This window comes from Macaca nemestrina, chromosome 1 (assembly GCF_043159975.1).
Source record: "Macaca nemestrina isolate mMacNem1 chromosome 1, mMacNem.hap1, whole genome shotgun sequence".
In the NCBI taxonomy this organism is placed as follows: Eukaryota; Metazoa; Chordata; class Mammalia; order Primates; family Cercopithecidae; genus Macaca; species Macaca nemestrina.
The window spans coordinates 43,859,200-43,880,882 of NC_092125.1; the positions used below are offsets into that span (position 1 = coordinate 43,859,200).

A 21,683-nucleotide genomic window follows, 5' to 3' on the forward strand; every position below is an offset into this window, starting at 1 on the left:
GTCTATAAGTCTAGCGAATTAAGAGCAAAAGAAAAACACACACACAAAAAATGCATGGCTGCCTTACCTATGTGCTTGTGGTTCTTTAACTGTACTATCCATTGAGGATTTAATCTAAGAGTGATTTAATTTGGCCAGAAAGGGTGATCACGAGGTAGCTCTATCACTAACCTCTATGACTAAATAATTATATCAACTTACAAATGCACCAGAAATATTGAAGAGTTCCTTTATCTTCATCATTTAAAAGTAATTCATGAAGATAACAATAGTTTGATCTTGAACCATAATCTACAAAGAATATGAACTAGAAATGGCATATTGTTTTATGACTCTGTTATATTTATTAGAATTTATATCCTGTGTCTTGTTAATGAAATTCCTAATTATTTCTCCAAAGTTCCTCCAAGTGTTGCTGGTGCTGAAATTCCAAGTGATGTCAGTGTCCTTCTAGGAGAAAATGTTGAGCTGGTCTGCAATGCAAATGGCATTCCTACTCCAGTTATTCAATGGCTTAAAGATGGAAAGCCCGTAGCTAGTGGTGAAACAGAAAGAATCCGGTATGTTTAAAAATAACCTTCCATTATAAATTGTAAGGCCTTCTGCAATGCTTTATGCTTCAAATTTCACATGAATAATAATACCAAATTCCATCCCATTGGAACTTAGCTATCATTATATTCACAACGAAACAGAAAACTTTTGAGAACTGGACATAGACATTCTCCTTAGAGAATCACTCAGAATTGTGTATGTTTCTTATCTGTTAACTCTGTAATGTTAATTAACTCATTAACTTTGACTAACTTTAATTAACTCATTAACTGTAATGTTAACTGTTGCTGATTTTGTTCTTGTAATTTCAGAATGGTTATACTAAAGCCCATGCCATAAAAATAATTAGTGCTTTCCTGCAAATGCCAAACCAACTTTATCTCACAAATGATTCATCAATAATTCTAGATATGATTTTGTATGCTGAAACAACCAAACTGTGTACATGCTATACTAATTGGCTCCTTTTGAGAAAAGATACAATAATGTCATAACTGTTATAGTGGTTTGTTCAGATGCCATTTTCAGCTGACACTTGTTACCCATGCAACAAACCACATAGACTTGGACATGCTATCCTGATTGGCTCATTTTGAGAAAATATACGATAATGTCATAACTCTCATAATGGTTTGTCCAAATCCCATTTTCAGCTGGCACTTGTTACCCATGCCACAAACCACATAGAGATGGAATAATAATGTGGTAAGGGCCTCCTCCTACTTTCAACAACAAATTCCTTTGGAAGGACAATCTGGAATTTGATATTATACTAGATTTTTCATCACAAAATTCCATTACCTACACCAGATTAATTATATGCATAAGTAGGCATTAACTACATGTATTGTAGACTTTAACATTTTGGACCAATATGTAAATTTAAGGGTTTGGAGTATATTTTCTGGTCAATAAATTGAATATATATAATTTAAAGAGATAAATGTTATTTTCTTTGTATTCATTGTGTATTAAAATTTCTAGTCTTTTAGAGGATACATTTTAACTTTTATTTCTCTGGTGTGAACATTTTTGAGTAAATAACAAGTATTTAATTATTTTGTTAAATCAGCTGGTATTTGCCATATTTCAGACCAAGTACATATTCGATGGCATCTAAAGATTTTATAAGGGATATAAAGATAAGATCTTTTATATATGGATATCTTTTATATAAGATAGTATTTGTAGCTAGGAATTTGGAGTCTATCATTCCTTCTCCTACATTAACATTCTAAATTTACTTATTCTTATATCTTTATTATTCATTCATTCCATAATATGTATAGATTTGTATACATATTATATACATATATATATTGTATACATATTGTATACTATCAACTACAATAGTTTTTCCAAAGTCAGTGTACTACTTTTTTTGATCACGGCAACTTGCTTTTTGCTTATTAATTTAATTAAACTCATGCAATTTAAAAAATTTTAGTTTGAAAAAAAAACACAACTATATCCAAGATAATAACATAGCTCTCAATAAACATTTAATAACAAAATATAATAGAAATGGAGCTTTTACTTTTGACACAGGGTGATTCTAATGAAATCACTATCGTACAACTGTAGATGGCAATTTAATCTCTACCAAAAACACAGGAAATTTTGATTTGGAATTAATGGTGTGTGAAAACAACCAATAATGAAATAACCTTAGCTCAGAGATCTTTAATTATCTCATTGTACATTTATTTTTTACTATTATGTAATTCAAAAGAAAAGCTTTATTTAGCAACTTGTAGAAAAAATGTTTGCAAAATATAAACACATATATTGTTGTCACAATTTAAATGATCCTGTTCTGTTTTTATTAAGGTATTGTTTATAACTAGATTTTTATGTGTAATTTTTTCAGTTTCTCATTGTCTGTAACAGTCTTCAACTTTCATGCCAGAATTTTGTATAACATGAATTCGAACCTTATTTTGATAACTAAGAATACAGTATTCTATCTCTGAGAAAAACATGTCTTTGCCTGTGATTTGAATAGAGAAGTATTCCTGATTTTGTTCGTTTTCTTTTTTCTCATAAGGAAGTGGTGGATATGAGACTCACTACTGTAGAATTTCAGTTGGTTGCTTGAATTTTCCATCACTTTCAGCAACTGATTTTTAATAGGCTTTCATGTACTTAGTGCAATAGATTCAAACTCATTTCAGCCCCTGTTACGATCTTTTCCATAGTGTGAGCGCAAATGGCAGCACATTAAACATTTATGGAGCTCTTACGTCTGACACGGGGAAATACACATGTGTTGCTACTAATCCCGCTGGAGAAGAAGACCGAATTTTTAACTTGAATGTCTTTGGTAAATATGAAATATCCCCCTCTTTGGATAATGCTGCCTTAAAGAATCTACCAGTAGAAGTGAAGGTCCAGTAGCAGGTGTCTGGAGCATTTCGTTTTAAATTTGATCCCTCCGTTATTTCCTTTTGGGATACAATTTTGAAATGAGAGCAATTGTAGTTGAAATTATTTGAACTAGTAATACATAATACATCCATTTTCCCTTTCCCTCACTTTCTCCTCGACACAGTTACACCTACAATTAGGGGTAATAAAGATGAAGCAGAGAAACTAATGACTTTAGTGGATACCTCAATAAATATTGAATGCAGAGCCACAGGGACACCTCCACCACAGATAAACTGGCTGAAGAATGGACTTCCTCTGCCTCTCTCCTCCCATATCCGGTTACTGGCAGCAGGACAAGTTATCAGGTCAGCTTTTATTGTGTCTGATTTCCTAAACAGATGAAGTAACTGTGATTGTAGACTTTTCCTTCATTTAAACAGTGTTGAAGAAATGTTTTTTTCTAAGCCTTTACAGTTTTTTTCCCCTTTAAGTATATTTTTAGTAGAGGGAGGACAACAAATATACACTTGAAATGATTTTTTTAATCCTTATTTAATTGCTTTCATTTTTTAATAAATGTGTAAAGTGTTCTTTTATAGACAGGTTTGTTATCACATATGTATTTCCAGGAATTACTGTTTTAGCTAAAACTTTATGTGGCAAGGTAGTAGGAAGATGCCTACTATGATAATGTGATTTTCATGTTAGCAGCACTCTCTATTAATATATATTTGAAAAATATTCACCTCTTAAATTGTGCTATATTTCCAGTGGTTTATTGTCATTGCCTAATCAGCTTTGTAGAATAAATTGCATTTGAGGCCCCTATATTTTGTGATGGATGGCTATAAGCCTCATAATTAAAATTTCCCAACATAAATTACCACCTATAGCCTATTTATAAATCATAACTATTTTATGTGTATTTGTTGCATGGGATCACGTGATGAAATGTTGGATCAATTGTTCCTCAGGATTGTGAGAGCTCAGGTGTCTGATGCCGCTGTGTATACTTGTGTGGCCGCCAACAGAGCTGGGGTGGATAATAAGCATTACAGTCTTCAAGTGTTTGGTATGTGTCACAGAAATGACCCTATTACTTTACTATGTCAAGTATTAAGCAACAGACTTATCTTCAGAAACTGACTTCCTCAGAGATTTAGAAATCTGATTTTATCAAAAAGGATTAGTGAAATAGGATCTTACTGACTAGAGAATGTATTTTCTTCCAAAGGGTCCATATTATTGGACCATACTGTCTGTCTGTCAAAATACTCTACTGATCTAGAAATTTGCAATAAATCAAGTCTAATTTTTTGAAATAGCATTTCAATCCAGACATGACACCAGTCTTTTCACGTAAAGAAAAAGTGAAAACTTTTCTAACAATATTAGCAGCTTGTTTAGAGTATTCAAACTATGAATGGATGTATGTGAATATATGCATGTGTGTGTATGTATATATATGGAGAGAACACAATACCTTCCATTTCGGAAATACTGAAGTTTGCTGATCCACATTTCTCAATCCCCAAGAGCACCTCATTTAAGTAACTCTTTATTATAATCTACAAATGACTTACTCTATAACTTGATATTATTTTATTTATACTGTATAAAGTAGTTAAAAGAATACTACTAAAACTATTATATACATTACAACAAATTAAAGAGATGGACCAAAGAAGTTGAAAAATCACCAAAATTTAAAACACATTGTGTGTTCTGTAAGAAAACAATTTTTAAGTTTTATTACTAATATTTGGAAGGTTAATAATTAGCATACCTAATAGATATTTTTATTGTAAAGTCCTTAATTACACAATTTTAAAGTATATATTTTTATCAACCACAGAAACATTATAGAATTATTCAAATGTTTTAATTTAAATTGATCTCAAACTCCAATAGACATCCAAATTTTGCCCATGTTGTTTTCTATGTAGCCCCACCAAATATGGACAATTCAATGGGGACAGAGGAAATCACAATTCTCAAAGGCAGTTCCACCTCTATGGCATGCATTACACATGGAACCCCAGCTCCCAGTATGGCCTGGCTTAGAGATAGCCAGCCTCTGGGGCTTGATGCCCATCTGACAGTCAGCACCCATGGAATGGTCCTGCAGCTCCTCAAAGCAGAGACTGAAGATTCGGGAAAGTACACCTGCATTGCCTCAAATGAAGCTGGAGAAGTCAGCAAGCACTTTATCCTCAAGGTCTTAGGTATGTAAACATTGTGGTCAATGTAGAATAACTGGAAAATAAGTGATAGTGAATATTTAGTAAAAAAGTATAATTCTTAGAATCAGTTGCGATGAGACAATTTTTTGAACAAATTTTATTGCATTTTTATTTTATAATTCACTTTGACTTACTCTCATCTGAAGCATGTTAAATTTAAATTGTATTCTTTATCTGTCTGAAGAGATGAAAACTCCAGCTCATAAAACATTATTCATTGATAAAATCTTATAACCCATTGATAAGTAGCTTTTTAAACTTTTGCCAAGAATTGAAACCACATCTGATTATAGAAATTTGATGAAAAAGCATAATATGGATACTATTATATATTATCCCAGCCTTTAAATAATCCAGTCTAGAGATTATAGCTGGAATAATCATTTCAAATAGTCTAGTTCTATTTATTCTTATGTGCATTTAAATACTTAAAATATGTATTCCAATGTTCTCAATGCAACAGTTTAAAGAGAAAACACTTTTCTTTGAAGTAAAAAATGTTAACCTCCGAAGACAAAGGAAGATAATGAAATGAATTATTTCAATAACCAAGACCTTTTGGCATTTTGTTCGATTTTTTCACTATGAAGCAAGTGAGACCCCATGCTCCTTACATAGCAGAAAATACACCCTACAGAGAAGAGCAGAAGTAATTTTGGCAAAAGTCTTGGTTTGGTGGAAGTTAGCATATGTGTCAGAGTGTGTCATAATCTTTCTCAGAGCACCTATTAAAATTTAATTATTTGTGTAACCCTAAAATTCTGCTTCATCCCTAGTTAAGCTTTATGAGGGCAGATGTCTTCTTATTGCTGCATTCCCAGTGCTTAGCATGACATTTAATACATTAGAGATTATTAATGTGCTATTTGTTGGATTAAATTGAACCAAATTAGTTACTTTCCAGATGGATTAAAGGGAGTTTCGTCTGTAGAGGGAAACAGAACAATGATTCTCTGGAGTAGATGCTACTTCCATAGAATGGAAGCTGAGAGTAAAGGAAGTTCTCCAGGATATTTAGAGGCAAAAGAAAACTACAACCCAATATCCCTTTTCAATATAGTTGCAAAAATCCTCAACAAAATACTAGCAAACCAGATTCGACAGTATATTGAAAAGATCATTCACTCTGATCAAGTGGGTTGCATTCCAGGGATGCAAGGATGTTTTAACATACACAATCAATAAATGTGATACATCACGTTAACAGATAGGACAAAAATCATATGATCATTTCAATAGATGCAAAAAAAGCATTTGACAAAATTCAACATTCCTTCATGAGAAAGACGCTCAACAAATTAGGGATAGAAGATACATACCTCAACACAATAAAGACTGCTTATGATAAATCCACAGCTAACATCACACTAAACAGGAAAAAGTCGAAAGCCTTTCTCCTATAAGGTCTAGCACAAGATAAGGATGCCCACTTTCTCTACTTCTATTAGACATAGTATTGAAGTCCTAGCTAGAGCAACCAGGCAAAAAAATAAAAGACATCCAAATTTGAAAGAAGTAAGTCAAATGCTCTGTTTGCAGACAGCATAGTTTTATATATAGAAAACCTCTAAAGACTACAGCAAAAACTCTTAGAAATGATAAACAAATTCAGTAAAGTTGCAGGATACAAAATCAACATACAAAAGTCAGTAGCATTTCTATTTGCCAACAGCAAATTATCTGAAAAAGAAATCAAGAAAATAATCCCATTTACTGTCAGCCCTTCATATGTGTTGGTTCCACATCTGTGGATTCAAACAACTGCATATCAAAAATATAATATTCATTGGATGTGGAATCCGTGGATACCAAGGGCCAACTTTGTATCTATGGGTTTCTCAAGGCCTGCTGCCAGGCTTAATTAAGCATCTGCAGATTTTGGTATTCACAGAGGGTCTGAAACCAATCCTCTGGAGATACTGAGATACAATAGCTATCCAAAAAAAAAAAAAAAAGATACGTAAGAATAAATTTAAACATCAGTGAAAGAAATTGAAAGGAAACAAATAAATGGAAAGATATTTCATGTTTATGGGTTGGAAGAATTAATACTATTAAAATGGCCATACTCTCAAAACAATGAGATTCAATGCAATTTCTATGAAAATACCATTGACATTCTTCACTGAATAAGAAAAAAAAAAAACCTAAAATTTGTATGGAACCACAAAAGACTCTAAATAACCAAAGCAGTCTTGAGTACAAAGCTTAAGGCATCAGACTACCTAACTTAAAAATATGCTACAAAGCTGTATTAATCAAAACAGCATGCTATTGGCATAAAAACAGACAGATAGACCAATTAAGCAGAATAAGGAGCTCAGAAATAAATTCATGCATCTACAGCCACCTGATTTTTGACAAAGGTCCCAAGAACACATACGGGGAAAGGATAGTCTCTTCAATAAATAGTGCTGGGAAAATTGGGATGCCCACATGCAGAAATATGAAACTGGACCTCTATCTTTCACTGTATACAAAAAACAACTCAAAATGGATTAAAGAGTTAAATGTAAGTCCCCAACTACGAAACTACTAGACGAAAACACAGAGGAAATACTTCATGATACTGGACTTGGCAAGGAGTTTTCTGGATAAGACCTCAAAAGCATTGGCAACAAAAGCAAAAATAGACAAATGGTATTATATCAAAGAAAAAGCCTCTGCACAGCTAAGGAAACATTCGATAAAGTGAAGAGACAACCTACAGAATGGGAGAAAATATTTCAAACTATACCTCTGATAAGGGGTTAATATCCAATATATATAAGGGACTTAATAGCAAAAAATGAAAGAGCACAATTTTAAAATGGACAAAAACCTCAGCAGACATTTCTCAAAAGAAGACATGTAAATGGCCAACAGGTATATGAAGAAAGCCTCAACATTACTAATCATCAAAGAAAGGCAAATCAAAACCACAATGAGATATCACCTCACTCTAGTGAGGATGGGTATTACCAAAAAGACAAGAGGTAACAAGGGTTGGCAAGGATGTGGAGAAAAGGGAACACCTGCACACTGTTGGTGGGACTGTAAATCAGTATAGCCATTATGAAAAACAGATTCCTAAAAAAATTAAAAATAGAACTACCATATGGTTCAGAAATCCCACTACTGGATATATATATATATATATATATCCATCCAAAGGAAATGAAATTGGTATGTCAAATAAATCCACGTTTATCACAGCACTATTCACAACAGACAAGATATGTAATCAACCTAAATGTTCAACTATGGATGAATGAATAAAGACAATGTAGTAGATATACACAATGGAGTACTATTCAGCCATAAAAAAGAGTAAAATTCTGTCATTTATGACAACATGGACGAACCTGGAGAACATTAAACTATGTGAAATTAGCCAGGCACAGAAAGAAAATACCACATGGTTTCACTCATGTGAAATTTTAAAAAGTTGATCTCATAGAAGTAGTGAATAGGACAGTGGTTACCAAAGACAAGGGAGATGGGGAGTTGGTCAATGGGTACAGTTACAATTAGAAAGGAAGAATGAGTTCTGGTGTTCTATTGCAAAGTAGGGTGACTACAGTTAACAATGTACTATTGTCCCTCTCAGAATAGCTAGTAGAGAGGAATTTCAGTGCTTTCACCACAAAGAACTGATAAATGTTTGAAGTGATGGAAATGCTAATTACCCTGATTTGATAATTACACAATGTATACACGTATGGAAACATCACATTGTACCCCCTAAATATGCATAATAATTATGTGTCAATGAGAAAAAAAACAAACAAACAACTGTGTGTCTGGGAGGTGCAGGGTGGGATTGGGTAGCAAATTCCTGTACATCAATTCACAGAACGTGAGGAGTAAGAGGAGATGACATAATGTGATCCTGTACATTCATTATTCACATATCAACTATTACTGAATATACATTATATGACAGGTATGTTTCTAGCCATCATTTAACTATCATTATGAACATGTATGGTGTGGCAAACACAAAAATGCATCACTAAGAAAGATATGATCTCAGCCCTCAACTTCCTGCATCTGTGGAAGACAGATACGAAACAAGTAATTACTTTTCAGCGTGATGAGGATTATGTGGATAAAATAACAGATACGAAACAAGTAATTACTTTTCAGCGTGATGAGGATTATGTGGATAAAATAACATTCTGTGGGATGGTAAATTTCAGATTCGATCTCCTCAAGCATAAATCTGAGCCCTGAAGAGTAGGACTGTAGAGATGAGTGGGGGATTTTATATACATTTCTCACCTAGAGATTATACAATTTGAATTGTCAATTTACACTCCCTGAAACTGAGTGTAAGAGGAAGAGTAGCAAGAGACAAGACAGGAACTATATATGGGCAGAGGACAAACTATGCAAAGATCTGAGAACTTTGAGGAAGTTTGGACCTCATTATCAAGGCAATGGAAGAATCTTAAGGAGAAATATGTTACAGACGGATTTCACTTCCAAAAAATCCCTCTGACAGAGTGAAAAATGAATTGAAGAGGCTGCTGTATTCATACAGCCCTGTAAATGCAGGGGCCTGGTCTAGCATGTGGCAGGGGGAAGGGGGGGAGGGAAAGAAAGAACCCAGGAGCAGAATCATAGACTGGTGCATTTCTGGATGAAGCAAATTAAGGAGAAAAACAACAATGTTATTCTTAGTGGAATTCTTAAAGAACAGCCTGCCATTTATAAAGTTGAGTTTATAAGCAATAATTTCTCAAAACAGATTTGAAAACGGGCTTAGAAGAACGATGAGAAGTTTTAGCATTTCAGCATCTGTTGAAAATTAATTCCATTAAACTCTGGAAAGTTCTTCACTTGAAGCAGTGCTACCACTCAGAATGCAAACATCTTAACTTGGGGAAATACTCTTTATTTAATTCTATCCATGTGGTGGGGAGGTATCATGGTATATTAGTGGTTCTGAAAAGTCCAATGTGGCTAGACCACTGAAAACAAGGGAGAGCATTATACAAAATAGGGGTTTTTCATAGGGCCAGGTCATAAAGGACTTTGTTGACCACATTAAGAAGTCTGCTTTTTATCCTGTAACAATGAGAAATGAGTCAAAGTTCTAAAAATGGAATAACAAATAGAACTACAGTTTGAGAAGAGCACTCTGGCTATAAAATGCAAGGCTACTTGGACCAGGACAAGAATGGATTCTGAGAGACCAGTATAAGGAATTGTGCTTGGCTGTGAATTACAGAGTTGAAATACGGCGAGTTAAACAAAGTACTTTCGTTTTTCTCACTGAGATGGCTGGAGGTAGGCAGTTGTTGCATTGGTTCAGCAGTTCAAATATTTTCAGTTCTTTTGAACCTTTACAACATGGTTGTTTGGTGATCATGCAGTATCTGCTCACCCCTAGCATAACTAGATGCTGTTCTAGATGCAACAATAGAGCAGGAAACTAGGAAGGGCAAAGCATTGCCCCCTTAGAAAAGAATTAAGACTTTCTTACAAGCCCCACAAAACCACATCCACCTACATCTCATTGGTCAGAACTGTCATATATCACTCCATCTACTCCATCTACTCTCTGCTAAAGAGGCTGGGAAATGTAATTTGTTTAGCACATTGACAACCCCAACAAGATTTGAGTCTGTTAATCAGAAAGAAATCAATAATTTTGGGTAGGCACCTACAACCAAGAAGAAAAAAAACATTAAGTAAATGGTATTGTAGCTCAAATTAGAGTGAGGGAGATGAGAGAAAAAGGTGTATTCTGGAAATAAGTCCAGTGGAAGTATTAGGACTTGGTTGTGGATTGGAACACCAGGAAGTGATGAAGAAGGTATCAAGGATGACTCTTAGTTTCTGGCTTATGTGACTAATTGGCAAATTCATCACTTAGATGCAGAGAATACTGGAAAAAAAAGAAACAGGTTTTGAGAAATAAGACAATAGATTCAGTCTGAATACATGTTGAGTTTTAAGTGGTTTTCAAACATCCAAATGGAGATGTTTATTTGATAATTGCATTTAGGAATCTGGAGCTCAGAAGAGAGTCTAGGCCGGAAATGTAAATTCTGGAGTTATTGGAGTATAGACAACTCTTAATTCTGCCCAAAGTACAGGATATATGGACAAAACGCAGAGTAAAATAGGTCACAATCACTTAACACAGGTAAGATCTGGACAGTCTGGGGTTTGAACCACTCAAGAACATGTTAATACTATTACTGCTGCTACTGTTTTAAATCTAGTGATTATAAACTTTGGGGTGGGGGCAGCGAGCATGCCAAATTAATCTTTGTATTCATGGTGACTGACATATATTAAATAACCAATAAGTAAGAGGATTGAAATTTTATAATTGGTTGAGAGAATCAAGAAATGATTTATGGTTTTCACAAAATGAACTTGAGGACAATATAACTTTGATGGTACTTCAGCATGCTCGGTTGGGGGACTATGAGGAGCAAGAAAGGACTGAGCTTGTTGACGGATTTGAAGTTTAGGTTACATATAAGTATGTTAAAAGTTAATAATGACAACGATAGATTTAGACCATCCTGTGGAAGCCTTGGAAACCATGATGAGTTTTTATTTAATTTTAGGAAAGCAGATTTAGGAAATTTGAGGAAGCAAATTTTAATAATACCAGCAGCTGGGGTATAAACACTGCAGCAGTAGTAACTTTTTAAAAACCTTTAATTGTAAAATAAAACATACAGAAACACACAAAAAAGTGTATAATGTATCTCACTGACGCCACACACGGATCCTATTAGGTAAATAATGTTGGTATCCCCATTTTAGAGGTTTGCTCAAATACATGAAGCTAATAATTGTTGACACCAGCATTCAAACTTAGACTCCAGATCTTCTGCTATGAGTCACCGTTCTAAACTATGTGCCTTATTAAGGAAAAACAAACCTGCTAACCCCTGGAGCTGTCCAACAGCTATTTTGGCTGCCTTGTCAAATACTAAGCTGGAAGCTTGAATTATGAAAATGTCATAGAAAACTCGAATGGTCATTGTAAGGGGAATGTGTTTTAAAGGAATTACCAAAGTTGGTAGTAGACTAAAGAATCTTAATGTTTCTTCCCAGTGTTTAGATTGTTTGACCTTCTCTTGAGAAAGGTAATTTTAGAAGTATAAGTAACAAAAGAGGAAGTTACTGCCATCCAGACATAACAAATGTGTTTTATACAGAAATTATCTCCCAGTGTAACTATTTTTTCTTCTGCTTAGTCATTGTATCCTCTCAAAGCTCTTCATGGAAAAGATGATAGCAAAATTCCACAGTATTTACACATTGCTTTTGTAGAAACTATTGGTATTTAAAGATACAAAAACATAGTAACATGCTAAGTCCCTCTCAAAAAAAAAAAAAAAGTGGCACAAGTTGGGTTTGGTTTTTATTGTTTTCAAATCTTTCAGTCAAGACTGCTCTAATTAACTGAGTTCGATCTGTTGTTCTATAATTACATGGTAATGAATTGCCATTCACTTCATTATCTCTTATGTGCATGATCCATCCCTTTTGAAAGTGTGTCAATGAGAAACGGTAATGACATCTAGGAATTATTTCACTTTCCTTGTTCTAATCAATTTTTATGTGAATGTGAATTTGTGTTGGATTTTCAAGTTTTTCTAACGAGAAATATTTTTATGAAATAGAGGGTTTATTATTTTTTTTATTCCCTTTAAATAGAACCACCTCACATTAATGGATCTGAAGAACATGAAGAGATATCAGTAATTGTTAATAACCCACTTGAACTTGCCTGCATTGCTTCTGGAATCCCAGCCCCTAAAATGACCTGGATGAAAGATGGCCGGCCCCTTCCACAGACAGATCAATTGCAGACTCTAGAAGGAGGAGAGGTTCTTAGAATTTCTACTGCTCAGGTAAGTGTCAAAGTTCACACAATTATTTTAGGTTAGGTCAAACTTCTCATTGGCTAATATATGAGAATTGTTAAAGAAATCACGTCTTTGAATCCTTATATATCACAGCTCTGTGTAACTTGAGCAGGATAGATTAGTCCTATGATATGCATGATTGGGTAACTTAATTAAAAGGAAGACAAAGCAGTATCATATTAAACTCTGAAGAAAGCAAGATACCTTTCCATTAACTTTTGCAAGTTTTCACAGTGCTATAAGTGTTAGTATATTTCCCGAAGGTCTTAATTTGTGTTATGTGGCCCTTAATGGAACTGGCAAAAAGCAATCTGACATGCACATATATAAGGTTTCAAAGAACACTTGATCTCCAAAATGAACTAGCAGATATGGAAGTCTGAAGATACAAAATTTTTCAAATAATGATCAGTTCAATAAAACTGACTGGTTCAGTTTAAGGAAATGGATCTGAAATGTGAATATATTAAAAGAGAAGTGTGCCTGGGATGTCTTATTGTAGCAATCTTCTATTCTACTAATAAAGGCAAACCTTATGTTGTAATTATTCTCCATCTGAGCCCCAATGCCATCATTTATAAACTGGGGATAAAAATAATAATCATGCCTCATTCATACACTGAAGTATTTAAAGAAATATTCCAACATAATGTGCCACAGGCATGTAGTAAATGCTTTAAAAAATAAAAAGGATTGTTCCTGCTGTTGCTGCTGTTGTTACCATAATCATCATTCCTCTGAATGTAGAATAACAAATTATTTGATCATATTTTGTTTGCATTTTTCACTGAGAATGGAAGAAAGGGAACCGGAAGAAGAGAGCTAAGAATTATAAACTGTCTACTATGTCCTGTTGTGTTCATATCTGGGCTATCTATCCTACCCATTCCCCTCATGGCAACTCTGTGAGGCAATGTGTCTATCCCACAAATCCAGAATCAGATGCAGAGAGATTAAGTACTTATCTGCCAAGTTATTCACTGTTGCTCAGTTATGGAGCTAGGCCTCAGTCCTTAGTCTGATTCAGAAGCCTAGCGAGTGCATCTCAGCACAGTGCATTTCTAGTGTCTTGGAGCACATACCTTCCATTCCCCTTTTTTCTCTCCATTTCAAACATTGCAGTAACTTAGAGTCAGGTTAAACTAAAACCATGTACTGAATCAAAACTCTTAAATGATATAATTTCAACAAACAAAAAGTAGGCAAAAGAATTTTGTGACATAGGAACAGCATGGAGACAGGAAAGTATGTGGAATAGAATAATGAATATTTTAAAAATGACAAATAAAGCTTGAAAGGGAAGTTAAGGCCATTACTGTAGGTCTTAAAGGCAAGAACAAAAAGGCGGGTTGTAACAAAACAAGATGAAGGTCTCATAGAATGTTAAATGATGGCCAGATTTCCCATGTGTTCTAGCTATTGTGGAGAATCCATAAGACCTAAGATATATGACATGTATCAGCCTTCAAGAAGGTGCTCGATGTCTAGGGCAGAAAAATGACTGTATACATAAGATACAATTGGATATGAGTCAATAATAGAACCATTAAAAACAGTATGGAAGTGGAAAATTAAATATGATCAAGTCCCCAAACTGATTTTGGTTACTCTGCTCCTCTGTTTTCATAGCGTTTCGTATATACTTCTGTAGTAACACTTACTGCATTATATTTTGCTTATCTCAACTTTGGTTCTTTGTGTATTTATCTGCAACATCTACTTATGCCTGGTACATAATGGATGTGGATGCTTTGCAAATTGCAAATTGTGTGGTATAGATAAGAATTTCCTAAAACATCTTTTGTCAAACACTACTTCTGTAATTTATCCCAAGAGGGGAGGGGACTACTCTATGACTAATAGATTTAGAAAACTTTATATACTGTACTCTCCTTTGTGAACCATAATGCATGTCCACCTCTGCAAAATCTTCCTCTAAAGATACATGCTTAACTGTAATTTTTCTGACATTCTATTAGTAAAACAAGACTTTAGAAACTAACTACAGGTGATGTCTGTGGGTAGCCAGAAGGGCAGAAGTTGTCAGGAAATATTTTGTGGAAGAGGGAACATTTAAGAGCGGTCCTGAATGATGGTTCAAGTTTGGCTGAGTCAAGACAAGTGAGGGGATTGTGAATGAACAGAGTTGGTAGAGAAGAGTTAGTTTTTAGAGATTTTAAAGATATGATGAGAAATTTAGAAATTATTCTTAGGAAACAGCATATCATTTTAAAATTCTTTATTGAATAATGATGTAAGCATTGTTCTTCTAAAATCATATTTAAGTGTTTTCCCAAACATTCTAGTCTCAATGTTTTTGAAAGGAGTTTTTGCAGCCTATCAAAAAGTGTTTCCATAACCTGTAAAGTAAGTTTGAATGTAAGAATTTTTTAAATGCCAATATTCTGGGAATGTTCAAGTACTAAAATAAATGAGAACAGGATATTTCTATTTTTCCAAAATACATTTTTCGCAGTCGTAAAAGCATCTGTTTTCCATAGTATCCTCTACGTGTACATGATTATGGGTTGTGTCTACACAATGTCAAACATATGAATGAACCCTAGCGTTCCATGGAAGCCGTGCTTGGGGATTTTTAAAGTAATGATTTTGGTTTTAGTTAGATAATTATAGATCCTGCTGTCAGTCTGACCCTATTTCTAACACATTACATAATATAACTCTTTTGTTTCACCATGTATATCAAAGGTAGAGTCAAGATGAGATATTATATATTTGATTTTAATAGCCAGGTATTTTATTTATCTGTTTACTTATTTGACATTTGATTTTCTTGAGAAAGGCTTTGTTTTAACTTTTCAGTCTGCAATTTAAACCCATGAATATTTGTAACTTCAATGAACATTGAGGATATAGCCTATCACATATGATGCTAGGTCCTATATATATCTACCTTTTCAGATATCATTAAATACACTTAATATACAAACATTCTTACATCAATACCAAAATCCTGTAAAAACAGGTTTGCATATAATGTAGATAACAACCTAGCTTTCTATCAGAGTGCTAATCATAGTGTTAACAGTTTGCTTTAATTATCTTGCTTTTGGTCTGGGATTATTTACATTCATTCTAGTGGATATTTATTTTAATAACAAAAACTTACATGTTAACATTGTGTAATTCATTATTTGGGTTTTGTAGGTGGAGGATACAGGAAGATACACATGTCTGGCATCCAGTCCTGCAGGAGATGATGATAAAGAATATCTAGTGAGAGTGCATGGTAAATTTGGCAAAAGCTCCTACAGTCTATCATACACACACCTGATTAGAAAAACCTGGGACAACACCGCAGCACATCACAAGATATGTTTATAAGTTAGGGAATATATATTTTGCAAATCTGATTCTTATATTTGACTAATCAAATGTTGTTGGGGGCAGTTCATGGATTTTTTTGAGTTATTTGATTAGTTTCTGCACTAATAATTTGTATTCATTGGTTTAAAATAATAGAAGATAAACTACAATGAATAAAATTTAAAAATCCAGAATCTCATCAAAGACTTTTTTGCATATAAATGTTTTGTCACAAAAATATGATAGAAAATGTATGTTTATATAGTTTACCTATAGAATTTAACTTGCTTTTACCTCAATAGTTTGGTGAACATTTTCATGTCACGAAATATATTTTTATAACATATTTTTTAGTGATTGTTTAGTATCCCATTTTGCTCCATATTTTTGGATGTTTAGGCTATTTCTATATTTTTTCCAATATAAACAGCCCTGCTGTGGATAACTTTGCATGCACGTGTTAGCCCATTCCCTTTGAGAAATTTCTGTAAGTGTACTTGCTTGGTTACAAACACACACACACACACACACACACACACACACACACACACACACTCTTCTAAGGATTTTGAAACTTATTGTCAGATGACTTCCTAGAAGAATTGGGCCAGTTAGACTCTGTCCAATATAGTTTTGACATTGAAATAGGAATTATTCGTCATGGGGAGGAATAATTTAAAAACTAACAGAAGATCTTTGGTTCATTCTCATAGCCTGAATGACTAGGCAGTGCAAACTATCTGGGATTTAAGTGCCCCCATCATCCCCACATACAAATTAAACCTGCCATTAATTGACATGCAAATTCTGCTTTAAAAAAGAGCCACATGAAAAAGACTTTCAGTATATTATGATGGGCACTCTCTGATTCAGTAATTTTTAAATCTTATGTTCAGATAAAATTATTACCAAGTGTGTAACCTGGACAAGGGATCCCTTCTTTGTGCCTCCATTTCTTTACTGTCAAATGGTGAAAATAATGCAATTTTGTTACTTCTATCATTCATGTAGTTGTTGAAAGGATTTCTTTACTTAGTGTACATGAAAGTGCTAAATAAGGTAAAAAAAACTTCCGTTTGTAATTATCTAGGCTATAAATTAAATGAGTAATGTTTTAATTTTATGACTCTTATTATTTCATATAGCAGAACCAACATTTTTTGGTTAACTATGATAATATAGATCATGTTACAGCTCATTTTTTTAAAGCTTTTGTTGTATTTGTTCTCATACCCAGTACCTCCTAATATTGCTGGAACTGATGAGCCCCAGGATGTCACTGTGTTACGGAACAGACAAGTGACATTGGAATGCAAATCAGATGCAGTGCCCCCACCTGTAATTACTTGGCTCAAAAATGGAGAACGGCTACAGGTAAATTTTTTGATAAGCTCCACAAATTCCTTTTTGAGATTAAAAAATAAAAAATCAGCTCTAGGGCCTTTGCTAGGTACTCAAAACCAAGTAACATCAGGCTACTAATTATTCAACATTGCAGCAGTAAGCACAGGGTTTTTAAATTAGCTTTATTATTTGCTTTATTATTTGCCTTTGCCGGGGTAGTTAATAGTTGGTCATGGGTCAAAGAAAGGTATTTAGATTCATGACACTCTGGAAATTTGCCAAAGTATGTATTTCCTTGTGCCCTTGCATTGAAGTCTGATTTGAAATACTCACCTATTTCTTAAGACAGAAGAAACCAACAAAGTCTCAAAATAACTGCCACATCTCTAGGGAGAATGCTTCTTTTACTGAATTTCCCTTGTCTAAGCTTGGACCTCATGAGTGACCCCAAAGATACCAGGTGTCTGAGACTGGAATCCGTGAAGAACCAGTTACTGGCTGTCTAAAACTTGCCATGCTCAGATGATACCTACCTGCTGTCATAGAGTGTCAAAGGCCAGGATCTTCAGTAGCCTTTTAGAGACTACTGAAAGCTTTGACTGTGAATGTTTTGATTGTGATTATCCTAGTGATTTTTTTCTTCTTTGTTCTTCCTCATCCTCTTATTGTAACCTATACTTTGTTTCTAATAGTTAATTACAAAAGGGGATTATGTCCCCTAACATCTAAGACATAAAGACTTCCACCATCACTAAACCACACAAACACCAAACATGGAGGGGCTGGGTTCTGAGAGTTACTAACATGCTAAATCATCATGCATATCACTTAACCCTCCGGTACTTCAGTTTCTCTATTTATTGTGTGCCTACTAGAATACCAGGTGCTATGATTGCTACTGAAAATAGGCTTTACCCTCAAGGAGCTCACACACCATCTGAGAAGACAGGTTAGTCAAAGATTATAGAATGGACACCACTAATAAATTGTATATTAGAAGTATGTGTAGAAACAGAGATGAGAAGCAAAGAACCCAGACTAAAGGGTAAGGAACAGCCCATGGAAGTCTTTAAAGATGAGCTCAGTTTTAAAGGATCAGTATATAGTGGGTAAGGCCGGAGAAGAAAGTGATTCCAATTACAGGTAATGGCATGTACAAGCTATTACAAGAAAAGGAAGGCTGCTGGTCTGAGAACTGCAAGTAGCTTGGTATACCTGAAATAGATCTTGGTTAAAATCTTTGCTGATTCCCCATAGATTTCAGGATTCTGGTTAAACCACACAACTGAGCTCACAAGCCCTTTCATGCTCTGACTTTGCCTCCATAGTCTGATCTCCCATGTGTGCACTTTACTCCAGACCATTAGGGGTAAAGGTAAAAACTGAGTGAATGTTGATGATGGAGAAGTCTAGGTTGATCCCAGGTTGACCAAGTGATGGCAATCCTAGGAAAGGGTAAGTTCACTAGTGATGAAAAATGAAAAAAAGATGAGTTCAGGTTTAGACATTTTGAGTTTGAATTACCTATATTTTCCAAGAGGAGATTGTAGAAATCATTTAAAAATATTGGCCCATATTTCATCAAAAAAGGCTTTGGTTTCATGGTCCATATTTACTTAAAAAAAAAAAAAGCGGCCTTTGATGTAATCATCATGGTATAATCTCTTGTTGAAGTCATAAGTTTGTAGGAGGTTGACTAGAAAGCAGAGTAAGAGAGTCCCAGTTAAGTGAAAATAAAGCTTTAGGCAATAGTAACAATTACAAGGTGAGCATAGGAAAAAAGATGATGAATGAGACTGAGCAGGAGGACTCAGAAATAGGATTAAAAGTAGGAAACACTGGTGTATTAAAAGTCAAGGAAAAGGTCGGGGGTGGTTAACAAAGGCCACAGAAGGTACAAAAGTTGTGTCCATTAGCTTTGGTAATACATATAGGTAATTAAAGACCTGAGCAGTGGTTCTTCAAAGAGTGATCGAAGTAGAAGGCAGGTTACAGTTGTTTGGAGAGTAAATGGAAGAAGAGGAAGTAGAAGCAAGCGTGAACCGTTCTTTAAAGATTTCTGTATGTGTATTTGCTGAAAGAAAGAGATTGAAGACAGAGGAGAGAGAAAGATCAGTTTATGTGACAAGTTATGTTGGATAGGGGAGGTATGAGACCCAGGCACAGTTGAATGGGTTAGTCTTGTCGAGAAGGGTCATCCATTTTCTGCAGAGATGGGGAAATAGAATAGAAGGTTGCATTCATACCCAAGGTGGGAGGAGGGGAGAACTGCTGGTGTGGGGCTTTAATTTTCTCAGTGGAACAGGAAGTGAGATTATCAGCTAAGAATGAGGTTCTATCAGGAGACAAGTTAAATTTGGAAGAATTATAGGTAGTCTATGGAAGGAAAACCAGAGAAAATTATAATGAGACTTAATAAGTTAGCAGAAAGTACTGATATTCATGGAAGAAAAACATTATGAGAATCAATCTGAGCCAGATATGGTGGTTCACGCTACAATCCCAGCACTTCGGGAGGCCAAGGCAGGATTGCTTAAGGACAGGGGTTCAAGACCAGCTTAGGCAACATAGCAAGACCCCACCTGCATAAAAAAAAATTAGCTGGGTATGGTGGCGCACATCTGTAGTTGTAGCTACTGAGGATACTGATGTGGGAGGATTGCTTGAGCCCAGGATTTTGAGATTACAGTGAACTATGATAGCACCACTACTGCAGCATGGGTGACAGAATAAGAATCTGTCTCTTAAGAAAAAAAAAAATCACTCTGAAAGTTTTTATTAGCCTAAAACTCTGCTATACCCATATAAAAGTTAAAAATTAAAATATTTTTTATAGAACTTACTATACATATTTAAGAAATCGCTTATTCTCATCAAAGGTAACATAATTTTATCACTAATAGCACCAATAGAAAGGACTAGAGAAAATGTGTGAACTTTTAAAATGAATGAACCTGAACTGCATATTTTACTTCGAGCAATGTTTTATTAGAAAGATATATGTATCTGGGACCAAGCTCATATGGTAGAGAAATCTTATTTGGACTATTCCTGAAATGCTTTCATCTTAGGTACAATGAGAGAATATCAATCTTTGATGCTATCTGGAATTTTTTAACAACTATGATCATATATTTTATCCTTAAACTACTTGTCCATATATGTAGCTCTCCAGTTAGACTTAATAGCAGACATTAGGTTTCATTGTGCTATGTTTTCATAATTTTTGGTCTATGCCTAGTTAAGAATAAATTCTTAAGAAATATTTGTGGTAGTTTACTTATTTTTTAAAAATGTTGGAATACAATGTTTTCCTCTAAGTTAACCAAAGTTAGTCAGCAGGCTTTCAGTTATAAGTGACAGAATTCAAATTCAAACCAACTTAAATGAAAAGGAAAAACAAAAAGGAAATGTATTGGCTACAATAATTGGTGAATTTCCAGAGGCTCTAACTATGTAATGAGGCATCTATCCTTTCTCTGAATGAACTCTACTTGTATTGCCTTAGATTCAGGACAGGCTGTTTCCACATGATAAGACTGCCACTAGGCTTAGGTCATCCTCACAACCTGTGATTCTAGGAAAAAGGGCACATCCTTTCCCTGACACTCCCAGCAGAGTCTAGAGGAGGACTCTGGTAGGCCTGACTTAAGTCACCTGCCCATTCCTGAATGGATCATAATTGTCAAAGGAATTGGGGGCATAACGTCACTCATTAAAACAGTTCCCAGGGATTTTTGATACTACGAAAATGGTGGAGGAGCAGACAAAAGCATGCTGACAGACAGCAGCTCCTTTTACTTAGCATCGCTCGTTAAAACAGTTCCCAGGGATTTTTGATACTATGAAAATGGTGGAGGAGTAGACAAAGCATGCTGACAGACAACAGCTCCACAGTTCACTATAGTTACTTTTGATGCTGTGAAATAATATTTACTCTCTTTTCCTGACATTTTAATGG

At 34.6% G+C, this 21,683-nt stretch overlaps 1 protein-coding gene across 10 annotated transcripts in view; it reads left to right on the forward strand.

Moving 5' to 3' along the window:
* The window catches only part of LOC105484596 (hemicentin 1), a 514,524-nt gene that overhangs the window by 417,988 nt on the left and 74,853 nt on the right, over positions 1 to 21,683 (forward strand). For all 10 annotated transcript variants that reach the window (XM_024793708.2, XM_024793713.2, XM_024793709.2 and 7 more), the window contains 8 exons: positions 401 to 560; positions 2,754 to 2,878; positions 3,107 to 3,290; positions 3,900 to 3,997; positions 4,872 to 5,150; positions 12,840 to 13,036; positions 16,220 to 16,301; positions 17,616 to 17,752. In XM_024793708.2, the coding sequence (XP_024649476.2) occupies positions 401 to 560; positions 2,754 to 2,878; positions 3,107 to 3,290; positions 3,900 to 3,997; positions 4,872 to 5,150; positions 12,840 to 13,036; positions 16,220 to 16,301; positions 17,616 to 17,752 (1,262 nt within the window). The remainder of the gene's footprint in view (positions 1 to 400; positions 561 to 2,753; positions 2,879 to 3,106; positions 3,291 to 3,899; positions 3,998 to 4,871; positions 5,151 to 12,839; positions 13,037 to 16,219; positions 16,302 to 17,615; positions 17,753 to 21,683) is intronic.